The following is a 13,240-nucleotide window of genomic DNA, read 5'->3' as shown; positions in this document are numbered from 1 at the left end:
TACACATACACAAGAATCAGTAGCACTAGAAAGGCTTAATGCTGCTGTAAAGCTGTGTAAGACCTGTGGCTTTAGATGACATGATCCTGTAACACTGAGCCTCCTCATCAGACTGGGTGCATGTGTCTCTACTGGCTACATAACACTGACCTTGTAATAAGACCAGAGAGTAGAAAAGGGGATCTGACACTGCCTCTGCGCCATGGTGTTCAGATCAACAAGTTGTTTGGGACATCTCTGTGGAGAGCTGTGTTGATTTTCCTAATGAGGAATGTTGTTTTGGGTTGTTAGCCTGCCTCTCTTGATCTTATGTTGAGTTTGACCAGGTGGGCTAAGAGAACCCATTTCTGATACTGGAGCCTCATGAGAATATGCCTGCTGTTATCAAATAACCTGACTATGAAAAGTTTGCTATTAAGAGTACGATTGAGATTTATCTCTGGAATTTTCTTGCATCTTAAACTCTGACTCATTTTGCTGCCTCATGTAGAATTAATAAAAAGAAATTATGAAATGATAAAGGAATCATCAACAAACATTCTCTTGGGAAATCTCTTTTCAGAGGAGCACATCTGCAAAATTACACCTATTTTTCATTCTCCTTCAAGAGGCTGCATCTCAATTAACAAAATTGATGGTCTTAATGGAAATACTTGTAGCAGTGGCTTCAGAGCCACGAGATGCTTCCATCTGGTAGACCAAAAAATAGGAGTGTATCAGTAAGCATCGAAAAGGGGAATATTAAATATGTATCAGTCTTTAAAACGGGCTTTTTAAAAACCTGTATGTCACAATTTTCAGGGTGTGTGGAGCCAGCAATGTAGTATTTTCATCTGTGAGTATTACTTAGTCCGTTAGTTGGTAAAGGCATATCTCTCTTCATTAATAGTGAGTTTCCTATAACAAAATGTGTAAGACCAGATGCACATTTTGCAGAGTTCATGGGGCTGAGGGCTTTTGATGCAAGTTCTTATTTCTGGTATTTTAGAGAAAGGTCAAACTCTGTTGCTATTGAAATTGAGAGATTCTCTTTCAAATTCAGTGGGAGCTGGCCCTTGCCCATGGATGCTTTAATATCGCATGTTACACAACATTTGCTTCTGAGTGAAAATCCACATGGCTCTGTGCTACTTAGATATTTCAGTGGTCTGTGACCTGTTAATAACCTCCCTGAAGGAGATGCACATTGAAATTATTCCTTGGAATGAATTGTCAGGAATTGTGACAGCACATATGGCAAAATATTTGCATCATATTTTATTGCTTTGACTTTTTCTTATGTGTTTTCCTGAGCAGTGGTAGCTGATAACACACAATGCTGACCAACAACAATAGATATCATAGCGGTTTAGGGTACCAGGTGTAAAACTATATAACAGTACAGTTATAAACATAGTGTTTGAGCAGTGTATATCCCTGACATGCCATTTGTGGAGTATGAGTTAGTCCTAATGACAAAATGGTGCATGTTTGAATAAACATGGACTGGATATGAGGACAGCTAATGGGGTTCTGAACCTTCCAGATGCAGTTGTTGCTCCTGAAACATAATATTTTTTATAATAATTAGAAATTGTTATTTTATGGGCACCCATTCTGCTGGCCCATGATGAAGAATCAAATTGTTGTATCTACTTCCCATGTTCACCACAAGTGTTCAGGCTGAAGAAGATACAAATTAGAAAGATGATTTCTATACCTTCATGTGACTTCTCAGAGCACCAGGAATCCTCCACCTGCCATGCATAAAAGGGGAACTTCCCTGCTCTTTCTGCCACATGTTTACATGTATTCCTTCAGATCTGAGAGTGAGAAATTCTTTCCCTGGGTTCAGTCTCCTCTCACCTGTGGCAGTGTTTTCATGTAGTGCCTTGCTCTGTTGAAAGCAGACATCTTCTGTCATCTCCCTACTCCCACTCTAACATGGAAAGAAGTAGAAAAAAGTCAGCTTCTGAAGTGTGTTAGGATGCTACCATGTTATGTAGTACAATAAAATGTGTTATTATAATGAATTGGGGTAGTACTTTTTACTAAACAAGCATTAAGGTGTACATTTATATATATATTTTTTTAAGGGACATGTCATCAGGCTACCACTACTTTCAGAACTTTGTAATGTGTTGTAAGTAATTAAGTCTGAGGTTTAACACACTGATTGCTCAACCTGTGCCAGTCTGGCCTCTGCTTTGATAAGCAGCTTTGATCCCAAAGGAAAGGAAGGGTTTCTTTCTCCTTAGAGTGTTAAATATGGTCCCAAACCAGAGACAGATTGGTGGGCTGCATGCTCTTGTGTTCTTGCTGCTACTTAGCAGGTCCTCAGATGTCACCCTGGTGGGTCTATTCCTGTGCTCTGAATTTAGTTGCTTAATGGATTTAGGCTCAAAACAGAGTTTTGCTTCTAATCAAATTAGTGTAAAAGCAACCTGCTGTTTGTTGAATCCATGAAGTGAATTCAGTCTGCTTTCTAAGCCCAGTCAGGCATTTTTGCCTTCTAAATTCTTTAATATTTCCAGGATCTCAAAACAGTTGTTCTCTTCTCACAGTGCATTGCAGTTTGGGGGGGGGGGTTGATCCAGTCCTGAAGGTCTTTGGTTCCCTGTAAGTATCTGGGAGAGGCAAGTGAGTTTGGTGGATGTAATACCCATTGCAATGTGTGTACTGGTAAGCCAAGTAAGTAGTTTTTGGGACCCACAGTTTGGATTTAATGTGGCTGCAGATAGATGGATTCTAAGCCCCAGAGAGTCCTTTTCAGCCTGCGTTTCTTATGATCCAGTGTGTATGAATGCTCTTGAGTATTGCTCTTGCTGATGGCAAAACCTCTGCTGACACAAGAAGTCCTTTGACTTAAGTGAAGTTATAACAGCTTATACCAGTTGAGACTCTGCCTTCTCACATATTCACACATGCACCCTTTTGGGTTCTAGCTTTCATACAAATAACATGAGAGAAACTCCAAAGTCATCAGTCATATTTTATGGCTGATTTTTTTCCATATGGTGTAGCTGTATGTGGGAAAATGTGACTGCAAGCTGATATTCCTATACTTTCCAGGTGCTTAAATACATAATTTGAAGGATATTTGGAACTGATAAACATGGAGTGTTTCTAAAATCTTTAGGCAGTTGAAGGTGTCTTGGACAACAGATTTTTATCAATAAAGTGCTATAGTGTAGCAAGATTTTATTGCAGATCCTAGGGGCTGTCAAATCTAACTTGTGACACAGTCAGAGATAAAGCAACCCAATTTGTTTTGTCTCTCCTGAGTTTTTCAAAGGCTGTTGGTATAAAATAAAGAAAGATCATTTAAATATATTTGACAAAGAAACAGCTGAGATTTCACTGCAGATTGCATGATGCACTAGCCAGGCTAAACAAAATAATGGATGCTATTGGGTTTTAGTAGTTATTGAGCTGTTCACAGTGGAGGTGCACCATTCCTGATTATACTTAGTGTGTTTTGGATTAGGACATTGGCCAGGCTAACTTGACCTGGACCTTTGCCATAAGATGTATGTGCAATTTTTCCCTGTGCAGATGCTGATTAAAAAAGCCCAGAAATGTTAGCCTAGACAGAACACCCTACATAACATCTTGGCCAGGTCACCTTTTCTGTATGAACCTGTGCATGCTTGCAACATATGACACTGTTAATCACATAGCTCCTGAAATTGCTTTTTGTTGTCAAAACACATACTGTTTGCATGTGTTAAGTAGTAAAATATAACCAAAATCTGTTTTCACTCCTTTGATTTTTTGTTCTTTTTTTTCTTTTCCAGGCAGAGGGTTCCAGGCTCCAGAGAGAACTGAGAGCGTATTTAGCAGCCATCAAAGGTGACATTTCAGTTTTATTACATGTTTTCATAAAGCAAATTAGTTGAGATTAATAGGGTTTTTTAAGGTATACAAAGAGAAGTAATGGTTTTGTTATTAGTAGGCTGCATTTCTGCTCTTCAGCTTCTTGCTAGGGGTCCTGTATCTTCAGTGACAACTGATGTGCATACAGTCTTGCATGCATGGCTCATCCTTGGCACCTTTGTGCGCAGGATGGCTGCCTGGATTCTCACATTGCATGCATTTTGAGCACCCACAAAATGTTTGCATCTTGTTACTCGTTTTTGTAAATGGTAGAATATGAAATCCTACGCAAAGCAAGGGATTGCTTGGTCTCCAGAGCTTTACCATTTTCAGGTATTACTAGTTAGATGATGATCTCCATCCAAAACCACGCTCCCTGTGATTTCTCATGTATTTCTGACTGTTAAATCAATTTTTTTTTCCTTTTTTTAAATGGAAAAAATCAAATGTGATTTCTTTCAGTACTGCATTGAAAATCCAAGTATCAGAAGCTCACTGGTTAAATATCAGAGATTACGTAAATAGCTATTAAATCCTATTGGACATGTGTAATTGTAAATCCAGCACGTTCAACTTAGCACCACAGGCAGAGTGTTCTCTTTCTTACGCTGCCTCTCTTTGGAGGAGTTGGATGCCATGTGATAAGGGGAAGGGAATGAGTTAACTGGCAGACAGTAATGGCTTCTTGAGGTAAATATATATATTGGTGCTAAATATCTATATGTGTGTATATTTTTAATGTAGCTGCAGTCTAGTAGAGAGAACATTACAAATGAGTAGTGACATTTGTGGAAGCTACAACAGCTGTTGATAGGCAGGGAAGGAAGCTCTTGTTGATGGCAATTGTATAATGGGGAGCAAAGCAATAGCTTAATGTCTTCAACTGTTATTTACTGGATAAGGTGGGCAAGGAAGATCCTGTACCACACAAAGGATATTTTGCCTTGTAGGGATTTGCACTTTATCTTTTGTTCTTAAAGGAAATCTCAGCATCAGTGATTTCTGGGGACCCATTGGATGCTGATTTTACTCTCAGGTTTTTAGTCATCCCTTCCCCACACCCATTATCAGGTGGATACTCAGAAGCAGTGTGATGAAGCTGTTTGTTGGCCAGATGGCTTTTCTCTCATGTAGGCTGACTGTTTACATGCTGCTTTGATTTCCGTGTTGGTGACAACAATCCTCCTCTCTGTGTTTCATGTTCTTTCTCTCTCTCTTTCCTTTTCCTGGTACTTTGTGCATTTATGGTCCTTTTGCTGGTTTACTGCCTACTTTTGTAGTTTTAGCCATGCTGTTCTGTTCAGCATCTTTCTCTTGTTGCACACTATAAGTTCGTATTTTAAAATAATTAGGACTTCCTTACAGCACACCTTTATCTTAAAAAAGATCCAGTCATAAACAGCTCACAGGCCTTAAAAGTATTATTCTTCAAAGCTACAAGCCACCAGTGGGCATTCTTGGCACACATATTGGCACACCATAATGCTGTGGAGTGAGTGGACAGCCCAAGACAGCAGCCCACAATATGCAGCTCTGGCTGGGGCTTCCCCAAGGTTGACTAGCTCACCAGTGGCAAAGACCTTTCCAGATTTTGGGTGGCAGAAGCAAATGCAGCAACTGCTACAGTCTCTTTGTTACTGTTCTTTGAAGATTTTGGGGTGGCTATGGCTATTTGCAAAAGCATAGGAACACCCATCTTTAGCCACTGGAGTGGGATTTCAGTACCTACAACATCTCAGCCTTGGAGTTACATTATCATCATTGGCTCATTTTGCAGGGGAAGGGGTTGGTCATATCATTGGAAAGTAATTCGCTTGAGATCCTTGTACTTTCAGAGGTGTGAGAAAAGCAGTTCATTATGAAGGGTTTCAGCAACTGGCAAGATAGCTAACTTCTTTAACTAAAAGCATTTTATGAAGCTGGTATGTTGTGAACTCCACTGAGAAGTTTAATATTGCTGCGTGACTTTCGAGTAACTGGATGTTGAAAGCTGGGAGTACAAGATCCAGGCATGACTTAAGCAAGGAATGGTCAATTGAGCCTTTTAATGACCCTGTGTCCCTTCATTTTAATATGCTTGACAATTTGACATATAGTATCACACATTCTTAAAAGAAGTTTTGCAGTATTCAGACTCTTTCTGTCACTCAGAGATGATTGTTCATCTTAGCTGCGTCTTGATCTTTACAGCTGGTTACTCAAGGACTCTGAGGAACTATGTTATAAAGCTGTTTTAGTTCACCTGCATGATAAAGTCTGCTGAGTATCAGTGGTGTTTGTACTGACAAGACTGTGTACTATCCCCCATAGCTTTAGTCATCTCGTGCTCAGTCTTCTGTCTCCTCCAGTCTCCTTGGCAACGTGTATATGGGTTCTCTACTTCATGATTTATTTTTTAAGCTTTTGAGAGCTGTAGGTGACTTGGACAGTTTTATGGGCCAGTTGTTAAAGAAAAACCTTAAATCAGCTTCCCATTCTCTACCTTCTGAGCTCTTTGCAGGCATCAGTGCAGATGGGGAGATAGAAGCCTGAATCTGCATACAGGTGACAAGGTGGTAGATGGAAAAAGGGATTCTGCATCATGAAAAAGAAGGGCTGTACTTTTCAGGTGGTTTAATGTGAGAAATAATAACCAGTCTACAGGAAGGGAAGAGGAGATTCTAGAGGTCTATAAGCAGTTTTGCTGCCTGGTTGTTAGCCTACAGTTGGCAGAACTGCACATATGCTTGAGGCACACAAATCATAAAATCATTTGTTATTTCTTAGAAGCAGTAGAACTATTCATCGTATTTTATGTAAAATTTAGTAATAAACAATGAAATGATTGAATTGTTCCTGTGGAAATCTAATGGGTAACTAGCAATAACACATATAACTATTATAGTGGGATGGGTCATTTCCTTGGAGAACTGCATATGAAGCTCTCTTCTCCCCTCAAATGAGTAAATATTAAGACTCAGACCGAGGTGGCTCACTCCATCAGGAAAATGGAATTTTCTCTATAATTCAGCCTAGATTTCCCTGCTGGGGAGTGAGGAAGCCCTGCAGTATAGGATTCTTATGACAACCTGAGTCCCAGACCAGTGTCAATCTCCATAGGAGCTTGAGTACATTGGAATTTTGATAGCAAAGAGTCACTTACCCTCTGCCATCTCTGGGGTGCTTAATGGGAATGTGTCTGCACTGCTGCCCCCAGGTTCTCTACCAAATGTGAGCCTCTAGGAGTCCTTTGGGGCTTCAGGGACAGGGGCTCTTTCCCATAGGAAGAGGGATGATTTAATCTGTTAGCTTCAGACTTCAGTAACTGGATTATTTAGCATCATTTTTCCAAAGCGATTCAATTATTTTGGCATTTGGAGTTCTTAAATAAGTGACCCAATTACCAAGAAGCAGCAGTATTAAATGAAACAATTGATATTAAATATAAATTTCTAACTGCTCATCAGCAGTAAAAATTCTTTCCACATTTCTTAGTACTTCAATGACTTACTTTAAACAATTAATCTTTCTCAGTGACAGCAGTTAAAAAAAGCAGAGAGAGACAGCCTGCAGTCTGTGACTGAGACACTAATCCTCTTTAGTGCTGAATAATGCATAAAAGGTATCAGCACATAAGAAATAATTCTATGTGAAAACCAGGCAAGTAAAATAAATCATTGAACATTTTAAGTTTGTGTCCACAGGCATGAAAAAGAATAGGAAACCACTGGATTGGTATTTACCTGTTCACTCATTTGGGCTATTGCAGTAAACCGAGGATAAATGGAGTAGGAGTAGGAGGGATGATGCTGGCCTGTGGTAATTTCAGACTGGAACCTCTGACTAAAGAAGCCAAGTACTCTTAATTCCTACTTGCCTCATGCTGCCATTGGATTTGATTGATGTTTTTGACAGGAATGTTGTAGAATGGAGGATCACCAGATTCTCAGAACTGAAAATAAGTGCAAAAGTTAGTGTGTCTTTGGTATGACTCAAGGGTGGGATATTAAGTGTCTTTTACTCATTCCCTGAAGTAGATAGATGCCTGAGTCCTGTAGTACTTGTAAAAGAAAGTCTGCATAGGAAAAGGTGCTCTACCCAAGCCTGGTCTGTGACCAAGTTAAGTACAAGCCACAGGAAGGATTAGAGAGCAGCTGTGCTAGCAGGAGCAGACGTGGCTGGTTTAGCACACCGCATGCTTAAGAGCACAAGTTCAGGTATCAGAAAGGATCAAGTGTAAGCAGGGATTCACAAACCTCCTTGCTCTCTGTGTTTACCCTGACTGGACACAAACAGCCTTCTGGAGTACTGTGCTGGTTTTAACTTACCTCCTGAGCTGATCAATTTGCATTGGCATTGAAGATCTGAAATGAGTCATGCCTGGAAAATTCCATGAAGACCATCTGTATTTTACTGTAACATGTCATATTCTAGGCAAAAAAATAAAATTAATAAATAAAGTCCCTTTATTTATTTATTTATTTCCTTAGCTGGTGATACGTCATCCCCTAAGCATAAAACAAAAAGGGAAAAAGGAAGAAATGCATCTTGAGTTACTGTGCTATGCCACTTCTTTGAGCTGAGTTCTGTTGTTAGAAAGCACCAAGATAATCCCTGAAGAGATCAAATAGTCTGTTTTGGCGCAGCACCTTTTGATTTAAGGGTGAAAGCTTGTACCCTGTGAACACCAGCATTTCCTTTGTGCTTGTTCTCCCCCTTTCCCATGCCATTCTCTCCTTTGTATGCAAGGTCTGAGAACAGCCATCTACTTTCAGCTCCTTCAGTATCTTTCTTCTTCTCCTACCCATTCCATAGACCACTATTTTAATATTAGGAAGTGTGTATTACTGCAGTTCTTTTCCTGTCATATATCAAACATGTGCTTCAGAGTTCGTGGTGGAATAACTACTGACTAGGTCAAGTCTGCCTTTCTAGACATTCAAGTTTCACATGAATTCTCCTCTTCCTGAACGTTTTCTATGTGCAGAAAACAGAAATATCAGTGTTATTCCTAAATTCAGCCACTGAGCAGTGAAATCTGAAGATCATGCTAGATATAATTTCAAGGCAGCACAGATGTGCTGCAGCAAACAGACTTTGGCTGGGGAAAAAATGTGGGGTTTTCCTTTTTAAAGTTAATGCTAAGTACATAAACCCCAGCAGTGTTGTTGAGATTTTGGAAAGAATTTGAAATAAAGTTGTTATTTTAAAACTATCAATCCTGAACTGACTCTTGTCATGCTAGGTGAGACCACTTTGGTCTCAATATTTAACGTATTGGTGCTCCATCAAAATGGAAAGGCAAACCCCAGTGCCTTCACTGAGGGCAGTAATTTATTTACTGGGGTCAAACTGATCTCACTGAAGACAAATGTAGGCTCTTTCTTACAATATCATTGAAGCTGCTTTACATTTAAGCCCGTTCCTCTGTGTATTACAGAATGCTAACCCATCAGTATTCTCTTTCTTGTTTCTCTTGTGGTAACAAGTGCTCTAAGGGTGACTGATGCAGTTTGGCTTAGCACACTTTTCTGTAGACACCTCCCCTTTGCAAGCATAAATAGGTGCTGGTCTCCACATACTTATAAACCTACTGGTTGATGACACAAGATAATAATTCTTTGTGAAACCAGGTCTGTTACAGCACTTTCCCTATGTTCAGGCATGAATTTTTCCTAGACACTGTCTCAGCTCTTGCCGGTTCTTTGCTTCATTATGAATATACCCTTAGGTCAGCAATGTTATCATGAGTACAAGAATAACAAGCTCGATCTTTGTTGCTTTGCAAGTGAAAGATCCTGAGACTGAAATAGTTTGAAAACAAGGAGAGAAACCCTGAGTTCTGTTCTACCTGTATGTGACCTCCCCCATTAGGGGGAACCCTTTTGTTTAGTGCAGACCTCTTTTAGCTTTTCTCCTAAATCCATTTTTATAGCCAGCAATTCCCATGAATCTCTGCCATTTTAAACGTGCCACCCTGGAAATACCACCTCTTCCACAGAGATTGCCATGATACACATTATGAACAAGGTAGGAAACTGTTTTGTAGGGTGGAAGAGCTGAGAATAACCAAAGGCAGATTGCTAGTTGACTGTCTTCAGTGATAGTCTTTCAATTGGGTATTACCCTGGTGTAGTCTCTAGTGGGCAGGACTACCCTCCAGTTTGTTATTCATGTTCAGATATATTTAGTTCAGAATAGAAAAAGAAATCCTTAATCTAATAGAAACTTTTTTCCCCACATGTAAGGATGGGTTTATCCTTCTGTGAGGGACATTTCTTGTTGACTTGAGGGAGCTGTGTGAAAATAAAGGCTTAGTTTCAGCTCATGAAAAAAGTATTCTAAATATGCCAGTAAGAATAGTATAATGGGTACATGTGGGTCAAAATATAGATATTTAGCAACTGTTTATTGTAGTTCGCAGTTACATGTTCCTCCTTCTGTCTAATCACAGGGATGCAAGATGCTTCAAAGAAGCTCACAGAGTCTCTTCACGAAGTGTATGAGCCAGATTGGTACGGACGAGAAGATGTGAAAATGATTGGAGAGGTAAGATGTGTGGGAAGCAATGTATTTTGGCTGCAAATCGATTAATATAAGCTGTGTAGGAGAACTGTACATCCGAAATCACCCTTAATTCTTCCTTGCATGTTAAATCCTGCTTTCTGACCATAGTTACTGGTCTTGTGCAATGCACCTCCTGCTGACCAGATGCCACATTTGCAATGTCTATTTTATGAACTAGCTGACATAAGCTCCCACTAAGGTCAGCACCAGTGTGGGCAGAATTAGTAGTAATAGCAAGTGATTGACAAGGTTGTACAAGGTACCTCACATGCAGTTTTACAGTCAGGATTCTCAGTTGAACTGAATGTTAAAAATTATTAAGTCTGTTTTATCTTTGTGTGCTATATAACAACTGTTGAGCCAGTGTCACTAAACAGGCTGTCTGACAGGACACTCTTTGACAAGAATTTTGAATTTAAGGGCAAATAAGGCTGCAAGGCACTATTCATTTTAGCCTTTTTTGCTTCTTTCAGTGATTAGAGAAGAACTGTCTTTTCTAAAGGACACTGCAGAAATTTGACTTGAGGTGCTCTGCATTGCCTGCTTAAACAGCCTTAATTCTGGGGGAAATCTGTTAGCAGATGTGCTGGTGGTGACAAGAAAGTGCAAACTGTTAGTGCAGCTTTCAACCACTTGGCATTACAACCATTGCAACTAGCATTACAGTCTGTAAGGCCTCCTGCATAATATAATTAACAAGAGAGTGGAAGACAGAGCAGTCTTCCCAAATCTGCGTAATGATTGCTTTTCTTCTCTCTGATTGCTTTCCTCTACCCTTCTCTGCTGCAGAAGGCATGTCATAGTTTTGATTTTAAAAGCATCCAACTTCCAAACTGTGTAAGTTAAGATACCACACCATTTATATTGTTCTAGGTAAAAAGTTGGAAGATCTCCTGCTGCATCTTGTTGTAGCACCTCATCTTGTATTTGTAGACCATTAGGTTTTGCGCTCACAAATTTGTAATTCTCTCTGAAAGGTCTAGAATTTGGCTTTTAATCACTGGCACAAATATATAGGGACAAATGTGAGATTTATCTTCTCAGTATGAGACTCGTGGGCAATATGACAAAATCTCTGCTTCTGATTTTTGCCCCTGTATAATTGCAAATGTAGATTTATGCATCACTCATCCTAGAGTAAAAAAGGGTGATCCATTTGTGCAGTCTGGGATATAAATGATCATTCCAAAAGGGACCCATATAGATGACCTTATTCTGTACAGTAGCAAAGATGATGGCTTGAAGCAATATTATTTGAGTCCATTAGCTTTCAGAAATGGTATTAATTTGTCCAAAATATGTATCAGCTAATGCACAAGAGTGGCAGTCTCTTGCTATGATTTAATGCTGTGCTGCTCTGTAGACCACTGTGATTAAATATTGTGTTAATAAATGAGGTATTTCTTTTAAGCATGATTAATAGCTTGTAATAATTCATTAGGGACTCTGTTAGGGTAGAATATGAATGAACTGCACGATAGCATTACACAGCATTTATAATATGCCCTATAGTAGCTCGTGATTAAACAGATACGAGGGAATAGCTTTCTGGACTTGTAAGGATAACAGCCCTGCAGAGCTATGCTCCCCACCTTTAGATTCCCTCCCACCAAAGGATGTTGGCACGTTTCATATCTGGCATCCCAGCTCTCTAGCAGTGTGAGGCTGAGTTCTTGTCTGTGCATTGGCCATTTCATTACATGTCCCTTAATGGCACAAAATGTGTGGGATGGAAAGATGCTTCTTAGGGCAGGTCTGTACAGCTTTTATTTAAAAATGACCTGGTAAAGCTAAGGTTGCAAATCCTTGTCATTGATGGGAAACCTGCTTTGTTTTTTACTTTATTCTGTTTACTCTTCTACTTTTAGTTGTACTCCTTTTCTCTGTAAGGAAGGTTCGTCATCAGTGAACACACTTATGCATAAGAACTAGGGCAGCTTCAGATTCTGTGTTCTTGACCATCGAGGACTTAAAACCATGAGGAAGTATGTGAATCCATGATGTCCTTATTTTGACACAGCAGTTATTCATTGAAGGAATGAGAATACAAAGTAATTATTAAGCTTCATCTGATTTTGTTGTGAATTAAAACTTGCAATGTCAAGGTATTCCTTTTCATTTACCTTATAATTGCACTATGATTTATTGCCATAAAGTACATTGTAAAACCTCAGAAAGGATAATCTTTACCAATGACATTTGCAGTTCTCCTACTTTGGGAGTGAAATGAAACTTCTAAGCACATTTTTCTCTTTTCTGTCTTTACAGAAGTGTGATGAACTTTGGGAAGACTTCCATCAAAAACTGGTGGATGGATCATTGTTGACCTTGGATACATATCTAGGACAATTTCCTGATATCAAGGTACAGTAATAATTTCCTATAAAGGAAAATTCATAAAATTACTGTTGAGTCATAAAATAAATAGCAAATGAGATTACAAGCAAGGAGAAATAAAAAGGGGGGGAGGGGGAAGTGGAAGTCACTCCTTCTGCAGTGTAAAAGATGTTCTGTAAGTAAATCCCTAACATTAGGCTGCACTGATTTTCCAAGTGAACGAATATATTTTTCATGCAATAGTACTTGTACGTAAATCAGCCTTTATAGATAAAACCTAGATGTTTCTTCCTACTCCAGTTTATTTGTTATGAGAGAATTCTCACCACCTTCAACAGGGACACATTAAGCTCTTCAGCTGTTAAAATGCCAGACAAATTGCATGAAAAGCAGGGCTTTTGTATTGGCTAGATGCAGCTGTGGGTATCTAAATATCTTTCTCTTAAGTAAGCCATGATTCCTATCTTTTAATTATTTATGAAAAGATTTTGTAATACACATT

General features: G+C 39.2%; 1 protein-coding gene across 1 annotated transcript in view; it reads left to right on the top strand.

Annotated features, from left to right (window-relative positions):
* Positions 1 to 13,240, top strand: part of AMPH (amphiphysin) — a 105,994-nt gene that overhangs the window by 51,174 nt on the left and 41,580 nt on the right. Inside the window, exons 3-5 of the mRNA XM_005146984.2 lie at positions 3,777 to 3,831; positions 10,289 to 10,383; positions 12,670 to 12,765. Of these exons, the coding sequence (XP_005147041.2) occupies positions 3,777 to 3,831; positions 10,289 to 10,383; positions 12,670 to 12,765 (246 nt within the window). The remainder of the gene's footprint in view (positions 1 to 3,776; positions 3,832 to 10,288; positions 10,384 to 12,669; positions 12,766 to 13,240) is intronic.

Source organism: Melopsittacus undulatus, chromosome 1 (assembly GCF_012275295.1).
Source record: "Melopsittacus undulatus isolate bMelUnd1 chromosome 1, bMelUnd1.mat.Z, whole genome shotgun sequence".
Classification (NCBI taxonomy): domain Eukaryota; kingdom Metazoa; phylum Chordata; class Aves; order Psittaciformes; family Psittaculidae; genus Melopsittacus; species Melopsittacus undulatus.
The sequence above is the reverse complement of the archived record's forward strand: the minus strand, read 5'-3'. Positions and strand labels throughout refer to the sequence as shown.